This window comes from Gordionus sp. m RMFG-2023, chromosome 4 (assembly GCF_954871325.1).
Source record: "Gordionus sp. m RMFG-2023 chromosome 4, tfGorSpeb1-WG-v2, whole genome shotgun sequence".
Taxonomy (NCBI): domain Eukaryota; kingdom Metazoa; phylum Nematomorpha; class Gordioida; order Chordodea; family Parachordodidae; genus Gordionus; species Gordionus sp. m RMFG-2023.
In genome coordinates, this window is record NC_088778.1 from 9,077,871 (window position 1) to 9,101,344 (window position 23,474).

General features: G+C 29.0%; 1 protein-coding gene across 1 annotated transcript; it reads right to left on the bottom strand.

The window, feature by feature from the left end:
• Window positions 1-4,716: 4,716 nt before the first annotated feature.
• LOC135928980 (pyruvate dehydrogenase (acetyl-transferring) kinase isozyme 3, mitochondrial-like) lies at window positions 4,717-23,201 on the bottom strand. Its single transcript, XM_065465452.1, has 11 exons — window positions 23,049-23,201; window positions 22,865-23,006; window positions 22,752-22,823; window positions 17,950-18,134; window positions 15,979-16,065; window positions 14,763-14,840; window positions 14,309-14,385; window positions 13,344-13,458; window positions 7,269-7,369; window positions 5,317-5,430; window positions 4,717-5,188 (listed from the first exon to the last, which is right to left on the bottom strand). The coding sequence occupies exons 1-11, from the start codon at window positions 23,152-23,154 to the stop codon at window positions 4,778-4,780; spliced, it is 1,488 nt and encodes a 495-aa protein (XP_065321524.1). The 5' UTR covers window positions 23,155-23,201; the 3' UTR covers window positions 4,717-4,777.
• Window positions 23,202-23,474: the final 273 nt, after the last annotated feature.

The following is a 23,474-nucleotide window of genomic DNA, read 5'->3' on the forward strand; positions in this document are numbered from 1 at the left end:
TATATTAACTAACATGCTTTTTATTTTTATGCATTTTAGTTCTACTTAAAACATCGCATTTATACAGTGTTTTTATCCTTCAGATTTTATATTCCGCTGACTTTAATAAGTTTTATATATCTGTGATTAGTTTATATTACAATACATACATATTTTATTATAAATAGTTGTTTTTAACAAAAATTAACCCATATTTTAAAAAATATGACTCTCAAATAGTAAAATCTCCATAAATAATAATATTTATATTATGCATACTTCCTTATTGTAATTATTTTTCTTGTAAGTATTATAATATAATATTCTAATTAATAAAAAATATTGTTTTAATGCAAAAATATGCTAGAATTTGTGTTATTTTAATTTTTCTTAGAAACATAATATATTTAAGATTTAGTAATGTAGATATTCAATGTTTGCCTTATTTATATTTTAAAATTTTGATTTAAAGCGCCATTTTGTCTACGAATGCAAAAGTTCACAATATATTATTATTATCTCAATATTAAATTAAATATTAAAAATGTTTTAAGAATATAAAATTTAAATTAGTTTATTCTACAGTTGAAAATATGAAAGGCTGCCTAAGGACACATTTTTCACTTCTTTATATATTTTTAAAGTAAAGTTTTATAAATTTTGGTCGGTATGTTTGTTTCTTACTATACCAAAGGACTACCTTTACGTTGAATTATCGTCCATTCATGCCATCCTGCGGTGGTCTTTTTTTCTATCCATCATGTATAATATCCAATCTCATCTGACCGGCCATGCGTACGAATGTAGTGCTCAGCCAACCCATTCAATTTAGACCAGCATTTAGACGACCTAATATGTTTTATGTTGCTTTAAAAAAGATAAGCTTTGAATTCAGTTCTAGTTAAACGAGAGTTATCTGAAACGATGTGAAGTAATCCTAACCTAGTGAAATAATTTCGCAGATTATTTATTACACTTTTCGAATTAATGTGTTAAAATTGCAACTTCAACACATTTGGTGAAGGCGTCTTTGCAAAATAACCAATACACTTCAGAAAGTGGCCTTGACATTTCTCTGGCTCGAGGTCTTTCTGGCAACTCTCGCAGCACTTAACGAAATCTTCAACATCAGATCAAGATTTGCCAAAACGTAGTATCGGCATAAACTTTATTCCCACTATACCAGGATGCCCTTGATCAAATGTCTTTCTTTGGTTTATTGGAACTATCATTATAATACAATATTCTTGAAATGCGACAAAATAAAATTTTATAATCTACGAATGATTATTAATATTGACAATATACCAATTTTAAAATTAATTTAATAACTTCTTTTAGAATTACTAAATGGTTTTTTACGATTTTGTTTTAGTGGCCTAATTCTGTTCAGCCATCGAAAGTATGCAATTGATTTTTCTTAGCCAGTAAGATCAATAGCGTCACAAGAAATCACGACAGGAATATCGGAGCAAGGAATTATTGCGTCTTTTGATTATGTATATTTAACTATTAATTATTTCATTTTCTTGACTGGATCAAAACCAACTAACATATCGTTATAGAATCTAAATATATACGACTCATGGTAATTAACCACCCTAAGATACAAACGTAATACTTTAACATATGACGATTTTTTGCAGTTTTTTATAGCAGTAAACTTATTTTCTGTCGGGTGGATTCCTAATTCATCAATTACATTACTCAAATTTCTGCTGACCTTTCACCAATTTTTATTTTATCTATTCGTTGTAAGTCAGCCTTGTTAAATCGTCTTAGTAGTTCATGTATTATTTACATGAAATTATTCTCTCTAGAAATGATTACGTCGTGTAAAAAACCCTACACTGACCATGGGAAATCTTTTTAACAGGTTTTGCACTTTGAAATATTTTCGGTGTATTAGTTCAACTCTCTAGGGATTCTTAGGCAACAGTAATAACATATGAGTCGAAATTGCTAAAGGGTCTCTACATTTCAGGCTATCCGAATTGTAGGAAAGCATCTCTTAAATCTATGTTGGAAAACATTTTACCACTAGCAATTAGTCAGGTCGGCAAAAGTTGTTTATAAATAATTAATTTTCTCTAAATATTTTTTGATTGTTGAACAAAAATTTTCGCAGTTCCATCAGGCGCCGGATTAGATATTTATCGTTAACGTCGCCCAAGTAATCGTAGTTGTAGAATCCACCTATTCGATGACGCCTTCTTTAAGAGGCCTGTCCAACTATCTATGGTACAACGCAGCGGAATTGTTTAACTAAGGTGACCCTACTCTTAAGGTAAAAATTTTCTTGAAAGTTCTAACCAGTGTTTTAAATTACAGAGAGGACAATTACTTTTAAATTTTATCAAAAAATTAATCGTTTTTTACCTCATTTAAGCGTGTAAAAAAAATACTTGATATATTTTTATAAACTTACTCCACACTGTTTTGTAATAGATTCTGTCTAACTTACCTAGGTAATGATAACTCTTATTTTTAATTAGATTTTCTATTCCAATATAAGTTAAGATAAGATCTTTCTATAATATAGGGGCAAAGATATTATTTTACTCTAAAAATGAGTTACAAAATACTTTTAAATATAAATAAACATGATATATGATTATTGTGAAATGTAAGAGGGTTTTAAATTTCATATAATGCCAATTTTTTTATTTTTAAACTCTTCAAATTTTAACGCCAACTAATATTGTAGTGCAAAAATATCTTGATAATTTACCTAAAAAACATATTTTATCATAAATTAAAATAGTTGAGAGGTAAAAAATACTTTTAGCCTCAAATTTAGATATTATACAATGCTATTACATAATTAAATTTCTAAAAATGTCTGATTTTTAAATAAAATCAGTAGAACCGGCAAGCCCCTTGGGTCAACTAGCCCTGGTCTCCACTATTTTTAATTCCTTTTTCTTTCTAATGGTATATTATTAATGGAAAAATCACCAGATTTGATAATCCCAATTCAAGAAAGTCATTTATCGCGGTAAAAGTGAAAATGATTTTTTTCCCCGATTAAAGCAGTGTATTCAAACGCCTAACTTACCAAATGAACTAAACAAGCAAACGCTCTATCGTCAAGATATTGGCAACGCTCTGCTAATTTTATCCTCAAATTCAATTATAATTTCCGTTGTTCTTCGAAGTTTAACAAGTCAAATCTAGACTCAAAAGTCATCGACGTCGGTTTAAATGTTTTAAAACATATTGACTTGATACACTTAAAAGATAGCGATTCATTATCTGTATAATATCCATGACCTACTAATTAGATATATATAAATGTTAAAAAGATGTGCTTGTATTGAGATTCAGTCGGACTTACTCTTTTTTAAACGAAAATTGGCTATCCAAATAGAAAAATAACGGGATATTGAACTCTCTACATCTACTTATCAAATTTAGCAATAGATAAGTCTGCCAGTTTTTTTTATTCTTCTAAATCACCACTAAAATATCTATATACATATTATCTTTTTTTTACATGTTCGCCACCAATTGAAAAATTTAGTAAACTAAAGTAATAATTAGTAGTCTTTATTATATTATATGCATTCATAGTTTATAATCAAAACAAATATTAATTTCTACATATAAGAAAATATAATCAATCTTTTTAGAATGTTCTCTTTTTCTAAAATAATTAATAATCGCATTCAATACACTAACTACGGCTCTTAACATCCTTGAAAAAGTTAGTACCTATGAATCACTCAATTTCTCTCTAATGACAAGCAGGAATATACATGTTAGTCACAATATTTGCAACATTATGAGCATAATTAGTTGAACTTCTTATGTCATACCGGCGGTGTTTGTATTTCTTGAACTATTTGTAAATAATTTCTATGAATACGGGGATTATGAGATCAAACTAAAACTAAATTAATATCCTATAATATATCGATAACTAATGATTTCTTATTTGATAACATCATGGTAATATAAATTTTAACTAAATGTGAACACGATAAATTTATTGGGCTTAAAAATTTGAGAACAAGACTAGGTTCCAATAAGGTTATGAAACTTTGTCCCACTATCCTTTTTCGGGAAATTAAACTATTTCAAGTCTTTAATTATTCCTATAAGATATGAAATGGAAACATAGCGGGACATAAATCAATATGAACATATCCCAGATCTTTATAAATAAATATTCAAGAATCACAAAAATACCATTTATAACTCAATCCAGTAGAATAAGTGCAATATTTTACCTGGCAACTGACTACCTTGAAAACACTAGACGTACTTTGCCATTAGCAAAAAAAATTTTTAAATAAATATATATTAAAAATTTTAATCGAAACAAAAATTTTCTTCCAGAACTATGACTTAAATAATAAAAAATACATAGAAAGTAATTAAATAATAATAAACAAATAACGTGAACCAATAAATGATAAACCAAATACAAAATCAAAATATTATGTATTATATTTATAATTAATTTATTATATTAATGCTAATATAAAAAAGAAGTATAAATGTCTAATTTATAATTATCTAATATTATATATTTTTTTTAAATATTATATAAATTATTAATAAAATCTATGTGATGAAATCAACTAAAATAATGTCAATAACATAAAGATATAAAGGGAATGAATTGTAAATAATTTTGATAATAATATTTCAACGATGAGAAATTAAATAATTTAAATATAATACTATACTATAAGCATATCTAAAGGTTAAATCAAAGTTAAAAAAAATTTATATTTAATATATTAAAATATAAAAGAATATGTTTGTTAATGAGATACGGGCTTTAAAAAAATCATTTCTCTTCTTTTTTGAAGTCTTTAATCAATTCCTCGATTTCCCTTTCTCTTTGACCTTTGCTTTCCTCACCATTATCCTGTCCTTCACCATCCTGATAGCTGGCGGTCGAGCTGAGCCTAGACAACGTTTCTATCAAATGATCGGGCACCTTACCTTCCCCATACTTCTTCCTAATCAAATCCAAAAAGTATTCGTAGGAGAGAGGTGGTTCGTAAGCCTTCGGTTTAATGTCCGGATCTGTCATGTAATTGGATTCTTGTAAAGAAGAGGTTCTACTCGAAGAATTTAAAGGAAAATTCGAAAGAGGAGACCCACTGTATTCGCCTGTCGGTGTAGAAGACGTGTAAACTTTCGTGACCGCCTTGTTGAAAACTGGGAGAAGTTCCGAAGCCGCGCTGGGTAACACCTTTTATATATTTTAGAAATGATGTCCTTTTATCCCCTTACTATAATCTCACCAATAATTTCTTATAAAAATAATTAAATTTGCTAATAAAAATTTGATTTAGTTTTTTAAAAATAATAATCATAAACTTTAATATAAATTATCGCATCCATTCCATAACCTTCTATGCTAACGAGCTTGATATCGCCTTGAAAATAGCGAGCGTATAAACGAGATAAGGGTAATCCGAACCCATAACCAGCCTATTATAGCATTATTTATTATTAAGTGAGTTATAATATTATGTTGTTTTTCAGAGATGCATGGAAAACAAGTTTTTTTCAAAAAAAAGACATAAGTTTTTTCTAATAAAATATTATATTACTTTCCTTAGTCTAAATTTCTATAATATATTTTTTTGACTTAATTTAAAGCCATTAATGCCTTTGAATTTTATCGAAATTCCTAATTATTGCTTTGTTTTGATGTGTATTCTGTATTCTTCATAATAAAAGTTAATTCCGAGACAAAATTTCAAAAGTATAAGGAAATAAAAGAATTAAAACAAAGATTTCTTTTTTATTATGTTTATGATAGTTATTATATGAAAGCAAAAATATTAAGAATTCTGTCTTTTTCTATAATCCCTTTCTTTCTTCTTTCTGTTTATAAATTTAAAGGTCGTTTTTTCTTCCTTCATTTTTCTTTCTTTCTTAATAGGCCAATAATTTTAAAAAATATATAAGGAATTATCATTTTGAGTATCGTTTAAAATTTTAAATATCGGACGATACCGATAGATACCTGAAATATCGACTGAAAATCGACGCATCCTCGTTTGTTTTTAATGGTTTTATAAGCTCAAAAATTATCATAATATATTTAAAAAAATATATTTTCCGAGAATAAACACTTAAAAATAAATGTTAAAATTAAAAAAGTCGCCCGACTCATAATATTTTTTGCATGGGCGTATCTAGAGGTCTGCACTGAGCGGAGTTTCGGTCTGCCCACCCATCTAAGTGGGAGGACGGGTGAGCAGGCAAAAATGTTTTAAGAAAGGGCGGTTTGGTTAAAAGACTTTTAAACTATGGGCGGGTGGGTGGGTGGGTTAAAAAATTTAAGCAATGGGCGGATGGGCTAAAAAAAATTAAAATCATTTAAGTTGATATTAATTAAAAATGGTTCTTATAAACTTTTTGGATATTAAATATTAAAATGTCCTTTTTTGGTATTATAAAACCTGTTTTGTATATTTAAAACTACTTTGGTGGAAACAACAAGAAAGAGATTTGCCAAAGCTATCAAGATTAGCAAGAAATATATTGGCGATTCTCACAACTAGTGCTTCTTCTGAACGAGAATTTAGTATTGCTGGAATTTAGAACAAAGAACGTGTTTGAATCCAGAAAATATCGATTCATTATTATTTTTGCATTATAATTACATATAATATCATTTTTATATTTATATTTTTTTCACAAGTATTTTATTTGATCAAATAATTATGCATAATTTAAATTGAATATTTTTTTATGCTTAATATGCAATTTTCATAATTATAAAACTTCTTGTAGAGGTGTAATGATGAAATATTTTTATTAGATGCTTAAAAATGGAAAGAATAGCCATAATTAAATTATATAATAGCCGGCTTGGGTTAAAATATTTTTATAAATAATGGATGGGCGGGTAAAAAATTTTAAACTAAATATAAGGAATTTTAGACTAATGGGCGGGCGGGTGGGTATATTTTTTTTAAAAACTATGAGCAGGCGGGTCACATTTTTTTAAATACTGGGTGGGCGGGCTTATGGTTCAAAAACGCGTCCAATGCAGACCTCTAGGCGGATCCGAAAACTGTTTTATGAATTTGCTTGTCTATACGATAGGTAATTAAATTTGGGAAGTTTTGAATAAATTATTCTGGCATGATCGCTTAAATTTTCTTAAAGAAGGTCGGTCAGATCTTTGATTTTAATATTATTTTAAAAAGTTATTTTAATTATTTTAATATAAATAATTTAGATATGTTATCATTATGGAGGGTGGGACATAAAATAGTATAATTATATATATATATATATATATATAAGTTAACCAATGGAGATGTGAGGGAAGGATCCTTGATTTTCGGTGTAGGAGCGGTAGAATATGTATATTGAAACAAATTACCCACCTTACTAAGTGGGACGCCACCGCCTTAAAAATAATTATTTTAAAATTTAGTTGAAGCAAATATTGTATTTTATATATAGTACTAAGAATTTGGATGACCTCGGTCAGATTCTGGTGAGGATTACTAAGTACCGCACCCTCTTGGTTACGCTTATGTTTTATATTAGATATTACGAAATAACATCGATATAGGATCTATTTCTAATTTTAAAAAAATTAATGAACTTTCTAACCAATAAAAAACAAGAAATGGCTAACCAATAAAAAGTAAAGTATAGCGAGGAAAAAATATTGATAAAACTACATTACTATAGTTTAATTTTTTTTGCTAATATCAATCAAAGGAAAAATGGCAACTACGAGTATATACAATATAATAGGTAGCTCCAGTCTTGCAACTAATTTGCATTTTTGGAATCCAACGACAAATGTACAGAATTTAGTTACTTTTTAAAAAAAATATAATGTTAAATATTTCTTATTTAATGATAATACAATAGTAAATTTTTTATTTTTAAAACCTTTATTTAAACATCTAATTAGTCTAAATTCCTCATTTTATTTTTTGTTAATGAATTTACCATCTTCAAATTCAATAGCTTTAATAAAATAATAATATTTATAGTAAAAGCTAATATACTACAATTTAAGTGCACGTGAAAAGTCCCTGTTTGGCAATTAATCTTCATTTTACTTTTAGATAATTATATTATCTTGAATATCAAAGATGACTTATAAATTGATGTTAATAATGGTGAAAATGTTTTATAAATGCATCTACTATAACACCTAAGTTTGATGCAATAATAACAAAAAAAAATATTAGTGGCCAACTTCTAAAAATTTTTCATTTTTTAGTCAGTCAACTTGGCTATACTGAGTTTCAAAAATATTGAATATTCTTTACCAGAAAATAAGAATATTTTTAATAATATAATAATTCATAAGCGTAGCCAAAATTTACCTGGGGGGGGGGGGGGGGGCTATCAAAGTTTATCGGGGGTGCTAGGGGAATTAGCCCATAAGTTTAATTCATAAATCTTAATGTCAATAAACAATTATGGAGAATATAATAATAGCACTTCCAAATTGAACGTTTATAGTTTGCGCGTTAAGTTTAAAAAAAATGCAAGATTTGCTGTTTAAATTAGGCGTAAGGTGGAAGGTAGTAAAATTATATGGGAAGATACTGTTTGTGATGATGTATTTAAAATTGAATGGTCGGAAAAAAGTCACCTAAAGTGTTATAGGGACCATTCTATGACAAATCGACCAAAAAACGAGATTTTTAATCATCAAAAACGTATAAAACTTAGAGGGTTACATAGATGTTTAACTTAAATAATTATCAAAATTTTAAGGCTCTAGTGCATCTGGAGTAATGGGCTTTCAAGCTTTAATATAGGCACCATTTTAAATTTAATAATCTCATTACTTGATAAAGATTTCGTCCAAATGTATAAACAATAAATTATTTCATAGTTCCTTAAATTCTCATTAAAAAATATATAACTTTTTTAAAAATAATTGTAAGTGTCGATGAATTTCCGATAAAACAAGAATGAGTTATTTTAAACTAGCCCCACCTTGGGACTATACCAGATAAGTTCTTTACGAATATATTTATTTAAAATAATTAGAATTAGAATAAAGAAACTAAAGATTTAAATATTACTAATTGTGGGGGAAAAAAAACCAAATATAAAGTGCTATATTTTAAAAAAAACTATTTTTTGATTAATTATCATTATACAATATTAAATACAGTTAAACACAGCAAAGATCTGCAATATTTTCGGTCGTATCTTCACAAGGGAATATAATGAACTCCAAAAAATTTAAGAAACTATTTTCATTAAACGCTATTTTATTTTAATTATCTTCAGCCTCATCGTGGCGGGGGAGTGGCAACGTATTTTGGCGGCTAATGGAGGTCTAAAAGGTTCCTTGTGATCTGGGTTTAGAATAGGATCACCGACTCCTTGACGGGGTGTAAAACCACATAAAGAGGTTGATGTCAAGAAGGGCATCCGATTGTAAAAACCTTGCTACAAAATTTCCCTATAGTTAAAACAAAGCATGGGCGGGGTACAGCTCAAAGTACCCCGTGAGCCTCCTCATCCGTCAACGACAAAAAGAATGGGAAACCTGGTGGAACCACTATTCATGAAAATGAAACTTATGACTGCCATAAACGACCTGATAAAAAGTGGAGAAACCAGTTTATGGGTGATCGAGTTAGGGTCGCGACTGACGGAAGAGCGGGAGAAGTCGTCGATGTATTGCACAGAATGCATATAGATGTGTGCTGCATACAGGAAACATGGAAAGGAAATGAGACCAGAATGATTGGCAAGACTAGCGAAAAGTATAAATTCTTTTGGCAAGGAGGTAATGATGGTAAGGCTGGAGTTGGGGAATTGGTTGCGGAGAAATTAGTAGACAAAGTAGTCGAAGTGAGAAGGCTAGACAATCAGATAATGGTTATCAAGATGATTTTTGGTAGAAAGCTATATAATATGATCTCGGCATATGTACCTCAGGTTGGAAGAAGTGAAGAAGAGAAAGATATATTTTGGGACAGTCTATTGGGGGTGACATCGAGACTAGCAAATGAAGAGGGGATTATCCTGGCTGGTGATTTGAATGGACATGTGGGAGCGAGTAGTGAGGGTTATGAAGGAGTACATGGAGGGTTCAGTTACGGCATGAGAAATTTGGAAGGAGAGAGGATTTTAGATTTTAGTGATGCTATGGATATGATTGTCTGTAATACAATGATTAAGAAAGAATTAGAGAAGCTGGTGACTTATAAGTCGGGTAGTACCAAAAGTGAAGTGGATTACCTGTTATTAAGGAGATGTGATCGATGTATAGTAAAAAATGTGAAAGTGATACAGGGAGAGGAATGTATAAATCAGCATCGACTAGTTCTAGGAGATCTCACTCTTAAAGGTGCCAGGGCAACTAAAAGAAAGTTTGTCCCAAGGCCGAAGGTTTGGAAATTGAAGAAGGAGAGTGCTAGACGTCAATTCAATATGACATTGGCGATTAGGGAGGAGGAGGTGTAACAAGCATCTGGGGTGAAAGACAAGTGGGAAGCCATAGAGAAAGCTTGGGTGATGACAACTGAGGAGGTATGTGGATGGACAAAAGAGCCGCCTAGACATAAGGAGACTTGGTGGTGGAACCCGGAGGTAGCGAAAGCCGTGGATGAGAAACGGAGGTGTTTCAAAGTATGATATAATAGCAAAGAAAATAGTGATAATGATATTTACAAGATGGCTAAGAGAAATGCTAAGAAATTAATAGCGAAGGCTCAAGAAGAAAAAAGCCACGAGTTTGCTAGAGAAATGGAATGCGCTGATGGAATTAGAAATATGGTTCGAATGTCAAAACAGATGTCAAAAAATAGGCAGGATGTGATAGGTGTAAAGTGTTTGAAAAATATGGAAGGAAAAATGGTGATTGATGGTTGTGGTATTAAGAACACCTGGAAGATTTACATGAAAGGACTTTTGAATGAAGAAAATGAATGGGATAATAATATTAGTTTTGCAAAGATAGAAGGTCCAGGGTGTAAATTTGGCAAGGACGAGATAAAGAGAGCAATGAAAAAGATGAAAAAAGGGAAGGCATAGGGTTTAACGATGGTGGTAACAGAGATGTTTAAAGGTTCTGATTATTTAGGGATTGAATGGTTAATGAATTTAGCCAATCAAATTGTCACAGAAGGTACTATTCCCGAGGACTGGCGTATACAAGGGGAAAGGTGATCCATTAGATTGCGGGTCTTACAGAGCTATTAAACTCTTGGAACATGCAATGAAAGTATTTGATAGAGTGTTAGAGAAGCGGTTAAGGGAACAAATTAAAATTGATGAAATGCAGTTTGGTTTTAAATCGGGAAAAGGCACGACAGATGCAATTTTTGTGGTGAGACAAATTCAGGAGAAGTATCTTGCGAAGGAAAAGAAACTCTATTATGCGTTTGTTCATTTGGAGAAAGCATTGGTGCCGTGAGATTACTAGATGGACCTTGAGAAAATCAGGTGTGGAGGAATGGTTGGTTACCGCAGTGATGGCAATGTATGTTGGAGCACACAGCAGTGCGGACGGATTATAGTGATAGTGACAGCTTTGAGGTGAAGGTAGGACTTCATGAAGGATCCGTGCTGAGTCCATTATTATTTATCTTAGTAATGGATGTGGTGGCTAAAGAAATGCGTGAAGGACTTCTCTGGGAGCTATTATATGCAGGTGACCTTGTATTAATGGCAAACAGTGAGGAAGAATTGAGGGATAAAATTAGTAAATGGAAGATGACTATGGAAGCAAAGGGCCTGAAAATGAATGCATCAAAGACAAAGGTGATGATTGGTGGGGAAAATCCAAAGGAGAAATCCGGAGTGGCCTTGTGGTGTATGTGGGAAAGGAGTTGCTAGAAATTATATCCAATGCACAAGGTGCCAGAAATGGGTACATAAAAGATGTAGCGGGAAAAAAGGAAGTTTGATGTTAAAAAGAATGACCTTTAATTGTAGAACATGCATGAAAGGGATACATAATAATGATAACCTAAAAAATGGTGGTCTGGATATTGGCAATGGGTTAACCCTAGAAAAAGTGGATAAGTTTTGTTATTTAGGTGATATGCTAAACGCAGATGGTGGTGTAGATTCTGCCGTTGTTGAAAGGATCAGACAATGGAAGAAGTTCAGAGAGATGTCGTCTATTCTTACAAATAAAACAGTTTCTCTGAAGTTAAAGGGGAAAGTTTACGTAAGCTGTGTGAGTAGTTGTTTAGTTTTAAGCGGCGAAACATGGGCAATAAAAGCGACTCACGAAGCCAAATTAGAAAGAACAGAGATGAGGATGGTTAGATGGATGTGTGGGGTATCTCTGAGAGAGAGAAAAACTAGCAAGGAATTGCGAGCAAGATTGGGTATAGAAATGATTGGAATGGTAATGCGACGAAATAGACTAAGATGGTTTGGGCATGTGGAACGTATGACAAAAGATGACTGGGTAAAGAGATGCACAATGATGGAAGTAGGAGGATCAAGACCTAGAGGAAGACCCAAGATGACGTGGACAGATGTGATAGCGGCGGATATGAGAAGCATGAATCTTACAAGTATTGATGCTCAGGACTGTCAAAAATGGAAAAGAAAAATCAGAGGGAAAACTGGCCTACCCGGGTAAACCTGGAAATCGCAATAAAACGGAGAAGAAGAAGAATACCTATTTTTATTTATTAATAAATGATGATTAACGTCCAAATGATAGATAATTTTAGCTGTAACATATATCGGATGTACACATACAAGTCTATGGGTATACACACATAATAGCACAGAAAATGGTAATGGATGTTTAAAATATTGAATTGCGATTTTAACATAATTATTATAATATATCTATATCTAATATTTTAATATTATATAATTATTTATAAAATAAAATGTCTAATATTTATTTTAAAAAAGGTTCATTACAATTATTTCTTTATGATTAGCGTCTTTTATATTTAGTTGTTATATTCCAAATTTGTGAAAAATGAGATGATATTTAAATTAATATTCACTCCATTCTAATTTTTACTTAAATATTTAAAGATATTGGTAATAGACATATCAGATGGCTAGCTCAAAATAACTCATTTTTATTTTACCGGAAATACGTCGAGACTTAAATTTTTTATTACTTAAAGTAAATTCTAAGGTCTACAAAATGATAAATAATTTATTCATTTGTACCAAATATTTATCAAGTAATTTGAGATTCTTAAAATCGAGATTGTGGGTATTGAACTTTGAGAACACATAACATCCATTTGAGCTAGAGCATTAAAATTTTGATTTATATATTACAGCGTACATATTTTAATAAACGCCACCATGTTTCATTAACTTTAAAAAAGGTCAGTCAAATGGTTGGTAGATTTGACATGGAATCACTCATAAAGGGATACAAATAGAATATATATTTAAATTACCTTTGTCAGATATCTTGATAGTCAAGTCCTCCTTCCCCTTGACGATGAGCGCCTTAACAGCCGGAAACGATTCGTTATCGGTTCCCGAGTATTCTATCGTAGCTCTTAACGCGTTCTTTAAAAATAAATTCGATCAAATTGAGCATTTTTATAAGATAATAAATAAAACATTTTGAAAATAAGATCTAAAAAGTCTTTAAAAAAACTAGCCCTTTATAATATTTATTTTTAAACATAAATTTAGTAATAATTAACATTAAATAAAATATTATTTTTTTCACTTGCGGAAATAACCCTTTTCCTTTAATAAACGAATATTTATTAAGGCCTCTAAAGTTAACTAATAAAAAAAATTTAATCATAAAAAATATCGTTTAGAAAAACAAATTGTTACAAGAGGATAATGTTAATAATTTTAAAACAAGATTATCGAGTGGCATAATTGAACACTTGAACGTTTAATTTTACTAATATTCTAATTTTTTAATTAAATGAAATATATATATTAAGTTAAAAGCAAGTAAGATTAAAGGTTAGAAAGATGTGGGTTGGTGTTAATTAAAGGTTTAAGAGATATGAGTTAAGGATAAGGATATTTGAGGTTTCTAATAAAATTAAATCATTTTATTAATAAACTTGTCAAATCTAATAGGTCATGTGATTAAAAATAATTTCCTTGAGTTAGACCGCCTCATTATCTAACCCGGACAGAGAAAAATGTGGCCTATATTATAAAAGATCCAGATTTTAAAAATCCGACTAAAAAATGTCCTTATCACGTTACAAAATATTATACTTCCTCCATTAACTTTTACAAAAGCCCTGCCTAATACTATTTGCGAGTGATTAATAAAGTTAAATCGAGCGGAAAACTTGTTAGTTAATAGTAGACGACATTATCCTCCCCTGGAGGAGTTTCCGCTATAATGGGATTATGTTATATGTGCATCTAAATATATAAATACCTTGAAGATTTCGAAAAGAATATGATAGAGATGGGAAGGAACGTAGACCACGTCTATGGGAGCATTTGGTTCTTTAACTTTTATAATAAAAAATTTTAAAATTGCATTTGTAGTTTTTTTTTTAATTTCTTGTTGGATAAAATTTTGCTAAGAATTAATAATTAACATGAATCATATTATTTTCCGTTTACTAAAACCTGTGTATTCCTTTCGGGATCTATATAATAGGAATAACATTTCTGAGGAGGATTAAAATGATTTTAAAATTTTATTAAAAAAAATAAAATAAAAATTTATAGAATTTTTTTTAAAAAAAACGTTTCTAAGTGAAATGAAAATCATCCGCTTTTAGACTGTCCAAGGCTTATTTATACTTGTGGTAGGCCATCATGTATTTAAGATACAATTGTCCTAAATGCAAATAAAAAAAGGGGAAAAGAAATTTGTATAATACTATTTTGGCTAGTGATTTCAACGTTGGGTGATGCCATATAATAATTATCGCACACGAACCTTGCGTTCTCGAATGCGTCTGCAATAACAAGTAAAATAAATAAATATTTTATTTTCCTCTTTCTTTCTGTTCTCTTTTAAAAAATCATTTTAAAATATACATTCGGGAGAATGTGTTTGGTTAATGTTAGTTTATATTCGTTTCGCCCCTTATCAGTGGGAAAAAATGTTATGAATCAAGATAGAGAGCGAAATCTTAAACTATCGAACGCCATTTTTTGTATTTATAAACCCATTAGAATATTCTGATTTATTTTCTTAGACGTTTCCCGTTATTTTATTTTGAGCGAGTTATATGGCACTTCCAAATTAAGCCTTACATTTTGAGTAACAGATGAAAGACGAGTTTATTATTTTAAAATCAGGGTAGAATTCCGACCTCTGAATTCCGCATCGCGTAGTATTTTTTTTTTAATTTTCGAAAATGTTTTTAAACTTTTTAAAAGTAAATAATTTTTTAAACGAAAATTCGTAATTTTTGTCGTAGCCAAAATGGTTAATTTGGCAATACACAGTGTTAATTTTTTTTAAAAAAAAATTAATTAAGAAAACACGTTTTAAGAATAAAATTTTATTTTTTGCAAAAAAATGTATTTCTCTTGGTAAAATGTATCGTCAATGTCATAAATTCTATCAATCAAATTTATGTATATTTTTTGTTATTTAAAATATCTCTAATGCGTAAATTTAGATTCATAATATAAATTATCCTCGTTTCAACCATAATTTTTATTTTACATTTATTTAAAGTTAAATAAATTCTTTCATCTAATAAGTAGCTTCGAGGAGATTCGTCTCCTTCCGCTATCCTAAAAGCCCGAATATCATCAGCGCTCATGGTCATAATATACCGAGAGGACTTATAATTATAAAATTTGTATGAGTATGGCATAGCTTATTTTATTAATAAATATACCTAAACCGCCTTATAGGAATCTCAATAGATAATAGCGTATATTATTTTTAGTCATTCCAGATCAACTGGGTTTATTTAGCAGAAATAGATTAAGTGGGGGGAGGGGGATCTATTCATTTAACTTTGTGATTACGTGGTTAAATCTGTCGCTCTTACTAATAACAAATAGATTATTATTTATATAAATAACAACTAAGAAATAAGATAGCATTTTAAGCAGTTGTATTTTTATTTAAATTACCTTGTACGACGGATTGAATATTGCAATGTGGGTCTATACATCCGACGTTCCTGGGATGGTCCGGGATTACGCCCCCAAACATCATAGCTTAATTATTATATGGGAAAAAAAATAAGATAATCTAGGACCACGTTCATAGTAAGCGCGAAATACGCATCGCTTGAGCGACATCGCGGTATTTGGCGCTTATTATAAACGAGACCTTAAGAAAATCATAAGTTGTGCAATGACATTTTGGGTTTAATTGTGTAAAAATTTGAATTAAAATTTTATGCAAACCTTTTTTATTAAATTCCGAGTTCTATTTATTTATAAAAAATTTTACATGGGTAATAAAAATGACGAGCCACCAGCTGATTTTTATTCAGCGAGGTTACCAGATTCATTTTAAATGAATGAATCGTCATTCTAGATAAGTATTATATGTCATCGGACGCGTGTATCTTGGAAGATTAGTAGCAATCGTCAATTACTATTCATTTAACCGGTGAGACATTAGTATATTGAGTTATCCGATAGCAATTTTGGGGAAAAACAATATTTACCTCTCCTTTTATCTTTCTTTTTTTTTCTTCCTTTATAAAGGTAAAAGGAAACCCATATAAATTACTTATAATATCGATTTATAAGTTTGGAAGCGCTTCTTTAAATATTTTACTCAAATTTGATTCACTAATCATGGCTCTTTTTTCTTATTTTTTTGTTTTATAAATTTTATAATTATATTCTTCCTAATCAGTAGCGTAAAAAGGACGCTTAAAGGGTGACCTCATATTTTTAATTTTTGTGGTTAGCAAAACTGATTAAAAAATTAATAAGTACTAACTAGGCACTAAATATTAACGAAAATTTGAGATTTTTGCTCTTTTATATTTTTCATTCTGGCATAATGTCAATTAAGGCAATTTTTCAATACCAAAAAAGGATTAAAATAATATAGAATTAAATTAAGCACTAAAAATGGATAAATTTTTCAGAGTATGCATAATTTTATTATTAAATATTGGCTACTAGTGTTGTTAAATGACTCAATTTGAGTCGACTTAAAAACGACTAACTCAATATTTCAGCCGGGAAAATATAGCCTAAGCCTCGAGATTTCTGTAATAGATGCCCATGCTTTTGTCTCATCAGTGAGCAAAATCTTCAGGCTTGCGTAATATTTTTACGGACAAAATATTAAGTTGGCCGTTTTTTTAAATCGGCTCAAATCGAACCATTTAACAACTCTACTGGCTACTATACTGGCAGCATTCATGGGCACTATTAAAACATGCTACATTTGCATATATTTTATTTGTGCCTCCAATTGTTCAGCCAATTTTAACGGAGATGATATAATGACATTAAATATTTAAACACAATGAAATAAAAATAACCAGAGAAAATTAAAATTATCTAATCAAACATATTTTTATAGGTGGGATCGGTCAAGGAAAAATAGGAGTGAAGCCCCAAAATAATTTTAGTAATTCCCCTCCCTTGGATTTGGCTGCGCCACTATTAGATATCATTTTTTTTTCTATCTCATACCATTTTATTTGTAATGCTTTTATATTTTATTCCATTCTCTGTTTCATACATTATATTCCATGCTCATATAATTTTATTCTATTCTATTACAAGTTTTTTAATTTTCGTGTTTATTATTTACCTTTCTCAAAAATATTTTAGAACGCCCCATTTTCTAAATAAGGTATGAAGCCAATTCTTAAAACAAAATTAAGAGAGAGAAATGCACTATAGAGCCCTTTGCATGGTTTTATTTTATCTTAAACTTTTTAATCTCATTTTTCCAATTTTCATCTTCTCTCTTTGGTTATCATTGCCTAATCTTCTATTTCTATCCAATCACTTATTTCCTGCCTGTCAAACTGATGAAATTTCTCTCTTTCTATCAAATCCCTCCCCATATGTTCAGCTACCTTTTATTGCTAAAAAAATTGATTTGCAAATATATATTTTGTTTACTGTGCTGAGTTATGAGCATCCTTATGCTGATACGGCTTAGGAAGAACCGATCCAGAAAATATTGTATATTTCCATCTATTTTGGCTGTCTCCCCATATGTTTCTTTCATTTCCGTTATGCCCTGGGCTATGGTTTCCACTACGTTCATATGTCTATTCCTCATCCGGAAAAGGGTCTCAACTAAGCTTAACGTATATAATAAATAATAATATCTCCATGGGTAATATTTTTTTTAGCGAAACATTTATAGCGAATTTTCTACCGCTAATGTATTTGCGCTAAGTCATTATCGCGATCGCATTACCGAAATAAATATATTGCTAATGCATTTATTTAAAGGAAAAAAAACCTATTCAATCAATATTAATTTACCCACAAAAGTTTCTTAAATCCTAAATGCGAAATGTTTTAAGGATTTTTTGTTACTTATTGTCTATAGCAAGCATGTACCTTTATCTGATGTGATAAAAACTGGTCTCTTCTCATTCATGGTTGTAAGCAGAAGGGGACATTTTGGTTCAGGTTTTTACCCCAATTAATTATCACCCCCCCCCCCCTCGTAATCAGCCTAAATTTTAAAATATGCTTCATGCCATTAAAAGTAAATTTTAACGAATATTCTGAAATGCTTAGAATTTTTTCCATTCAAGATAATATGAAAACTAAGAATTCAGATTATTTTTAAATTATAAACGACTTGTTTTTTAAATTTTCTCATATTATTTATATTAAACTTTCTGAATTCATTTTCTTTAGGGATTTTTCTAAATTGTTGTGTAAATAATAAAAAAGAGTCTGATTTTTAGAAAAAATTACTTCTCTAGAAAATTTTTGTTCTTTTATCATCGGAACCCAAAGACAAAACTTGAAATGTAAATTATATATATCGTCTAACATGATATATTTTAAAAATTTTCATGAAGATTTATACCATATTTTTTACATGCCTCCCATATTATTATTTTTACATAATGCACATCGATACAACTTTCTGATATAATAGTAACTCTAATTCATTTCAAGATTTTTGACATCCCCTGTTTTCTTTCCGTATTTCAGTAAATAGAAACTGCAAAGTTATAATTAATCAAAAAAAATTAAAATATTCTATTGGATAAGATTAATTAGTAATTGTTTAAGAAAGAGAGAATCATTTGATCTCCGGTTTATAATTGTTTAAGTTTTTTTGTTTTTAATTTTACATATTTCATTAATATAAACTCTTTCTCTATGTGATTCAAACTCCATGGTTGTCTAACTTTCTACCACTAAGATTATTTATTATACAACCTTCATTATAATCCACCTTACTTTGATTCTCATGGTTAGATGGTTCAAAATATATTAATGCTACTTGGTAATCTTTATTTTTGAAAAGTAGCTATATAAATGTTGTATAAATTAAGATTTATATTTTATAAATATTAGGGTTGAACGAAAATCCCCCCTTGTTTATAACCATGAGTGAGAAGAGACCAGAAAGAATGTGCATAATTTATTTTGTCATTTAAAACACTTCGCATTTAAGGAACTTTGATGGGTAAATTAATATGAATATGTTATTATAATTTAAATAAATGTACTCATAGCAATACATTTATTTAGTGCGATAAAAGTTTCACTAAAATTTATTCTCTAAAGTATTCGCTGTTTTTCGTGGAAATAAATTTTCGTTCCAAATGTTTCGCGAAAAAAATTGCAGAATTTCGCGATATTACATTCGCTATAAAATTCCCTCACGATAAAAGTTTCGCTGAATTGACCTGATACAAGATTGCCTGAGTCCCTTGTGCTATCTTAAAAAATAAGACAAGAAAATCAATTTGCATATAATATAAATAAAATATGTGGTGGCGATCAAATAACATAAACCTTTAAAATCAGCCTTATTTTTTTATTATAATCTCCTTGCCTTGTATAAGACTGCGAAAAATATAAATTTTACAAAAAAAAACAAATATTGAACTTTTTAAAGAGAGTAGTAAATATAAATATACCAAAATATGCATTGTTTATATTCAGATTAAAATTTTAAAATAAATAAAAAAAAATTATTTTTATTTACGCATCTTATGGGGGAGTGTCTAGTTCGTATCTGAACTTTTGTATTTAAATCTGTTAATAATTTAAAAATGATTTCACGGAATCAAGGATTGATAAATAATTTATTTTTTTCGCTTTTTTTTCTTTCTTTCTAATAATGTTTAAGAAAATTGAGTATTTTCTGCCAATCTATCTAAATTTTGTTTAACCGGCTCATCCAATGTTTTAAAATCATGTTATTTGTTAGTCTGGCTTTTTTTTTGATTTTATTTTAATGTACTTTTACTTTAAACTTATAAAGACATGCAAATAATTATGAAATAAAATATTTCAAATTCACGCGCCCACTTGTCTTAAAAATATTTTTAACCAGCCCGATCACCCGCCCGAATGTTTAAAGTTCTTAATTTTGCCAGGGGCTAAAACCCGCCTGTTGCAGACATCTAGTACGAGCTTTGCCCAAAGGGCCATTTTTACACGAATAAAATATTAATATTAATTATATGCAAATAAGCAAATATAAAGAAGGGGACAAGAGAACGTACCTTCTTGTTTATTTAGATTAGTAAAAGTTGTTTCTTTTTTAAAAAAAAAATTATAATAAAGTTTGATTTAAGTGTTATCGATCTCGTATACATTTTGCAATTTTATTTTTTTCATAAAAAAAAATTAATGAGCATCCCAAAATGGAGGCGGGGGGATTCAATATTCTTTCAAAGTAGATAGATAGAAATCTGTATTATTTCTGCCCAGCCCTATCTATGTTTGTCTCGCCCGGATTACAGAAAATGGATTTAAGGAAGGGAGTTCGAACCAGATTAATGTTAAATAATGTGATATTATAAATTATAGCCAATTTCGAATTGTACTAATTATAGCTAAGATCATCTTGGGTTTAGTTTAGGAGCAGTATAATATAAGGGGTAGGAGAGAGTTCTTTTCAAATATGGATATCAAATGGCAGTCATGATAAATGAGTTGAAAATTAAGGTTAAGATTATTTACTTGTTTAGTTAGGTATATATATTAGCTTATATTAACGCTTAAGTTTAGCAAATTACAGTTAGGTGCCCCTAAATATATATTATCCAGAGGTAGATATAGCTATTTGGTTGTTTGATCAATTTTTAAAAAAATTCGTTTGAGATTTAATGGGATCCCGGGTATCACTTTCTTATGAGAGGAACGGTAGGGTTGTAGGAAAATTTGTAGGCGAGTTTTGCTTGAAATTAATTTCTAAAAATTTGTATGCCATTATTGTGTTTTTTTAGCCTGACAAATATTTCGCCACTTTTTGCACTTGTGCTTATTTTTACTCCTAAATATTTTAATTTGATAGCTTTTTGTAATTTGCAAGAAGTTCTAATTTCAAAACAGCTTAGAAAACTAAATTAAATTTATAGTTTCCTATTGTGATTAACATTAAATAATTGGTATAGGAAATTATTTTCTGGTATTGGTAGAGGTTTAATAATTATTTTATTTAAAATTATGTTGAATAAGATTTGAGATATTAAACAATTTTGATTGACTCCTCTTATTATGTGGCAATTTTGATGTTTGGCTAATGAATAAATTATAAATGTGACATAAAGTTTTTGTGTTTGACATTATAGAAGGCCTTTTAGAAGTTATTGAAGGTATGATGGATAGTTTGTAGCAGTGCCATTTTTGTAATGTGTCTTTAGGGATTCTTGATTGGGTAATATGGATAAACTTTTTATTAAAATTTTGGCTTATTTTAAAACTCTTTTTAAATGTCATGAAGAGATTAGAAGTAATAGAAGTTTGTTATTCTGTAGTTTATGACGGGTGTTTTTTTAGGGAAACTGAATAGCATAAATAAATTCTTTTCTGTAAAAGTTGTAGCTAGAGCCCAAATTTTTAAAGATCAAACAACAATTATGTATTTAAGGATGCTTATATATAAGTGTTTGGCCTTATTCTATCTAAATATGGAACATTGTGATACCTTGGTTTATTAATAGAAGTATTGGTCATAAAGAAAGAAGATGACATATTCATTGTTCTGGAGGATCTGGACTCGAATATGGTGAATAATAATAACCATAAAGTTATTTGTTCTTTGATATTTCAAAATTTTTAGTATAATTTTAATGCTGGTGGGCTTTAAAAATACTAATAGTTTTATATTTTAATATTTTATAATTAACAATACAATATAAAATATTTGTCATGTTTTAATAATCTTTTATTAATACTAATTGATCATGATAATCAATTGGATATAATTAATATTTTTAATAATTTGGAAGAAAGGAAAAGAGGGGGATCAAAATATAATATTTAGAAATTTAGTTTATATAAAAACCAGATTCATAACTATCCTTGCAGGGTTCTAGTAAAAACTAAGTTTAGTAATCAAATAAATTTTAAATTAATTGTTAGAGCCCCTTCCCTAGAGCCAATGTTGAGATGTCCATGACTATCATATATAATAGACATTCTGTACATTGTCTAATTTTTTACTATAATTTCATTCATTTATTTTAGAAGGTTCTCAATTATTTAATTTATCTCTAGCTAAGAAATCAATTATATAGCCCATTTAGACAAGAAAAATATTTTTAATTAGATTTATATATGCTTTTAAAACAAAAAAAAAATATGAATTACCTAAACTTGATTGCCTATATTTTAAAACTTTTAATAGATCATTTGTATTGAGAATTTTTTTTTTGAAATGTATATGCAATATGAATTGTAAATAAAAATTTATTTCAAATATTTTTTGTTACTCATGTTTTATCTTTGCAGATGTTGGATGAACATTTTCAAATTTTAATATTTCAATAAAACTTTGTTTATACCTAAAATTATGAATATTAAAAGATCAATACTAATATAATACCAATTTTTGACAATTTGTATAGATGGCATTTTTAATAAATTTTCTGGCAGATAGTTAATTTCTCTCATCATATTTGCTAACCTAACAGGGATTTCTTTTTGTAAAAACATAAATGACATATGTTCACTGGGATTTGATTGGCCTTTATAGTTTAAATAAATTTAAATTAAGCTATAATTCTTACCAAAATCAACAAATTGTTTTATTGACAAAGCAGATGGCACAAATTGTGAATAATATTCTAGCATTTTTGTATAGCTCCTATACAAGCTTTTACTTAAAAATACCATCTTTCGCTATAAAACAATAAATTAGATTGCAACTTTAAAATATTTTAAGCATTTTTTAAATAAGTCTATAATTATATTATATCCATTTTTGCATGATGAATTTTTTAACTATGTGACCATTCCAAATTATTTTTAAAAATAGCATATGTTTCAGTGAATGAATAAACGGTTTTGTTCTCTTCTTACAAGAAATAGGCCAAAATGGTTATTAATTTATTTTCATCATAGATTTATATAAAATATTAAAATAAGAATTAAGCAATGCCAAATTGTAATTAATCAATTCTTTAATGTAGACAATTAAAGTAATAAATATTTTT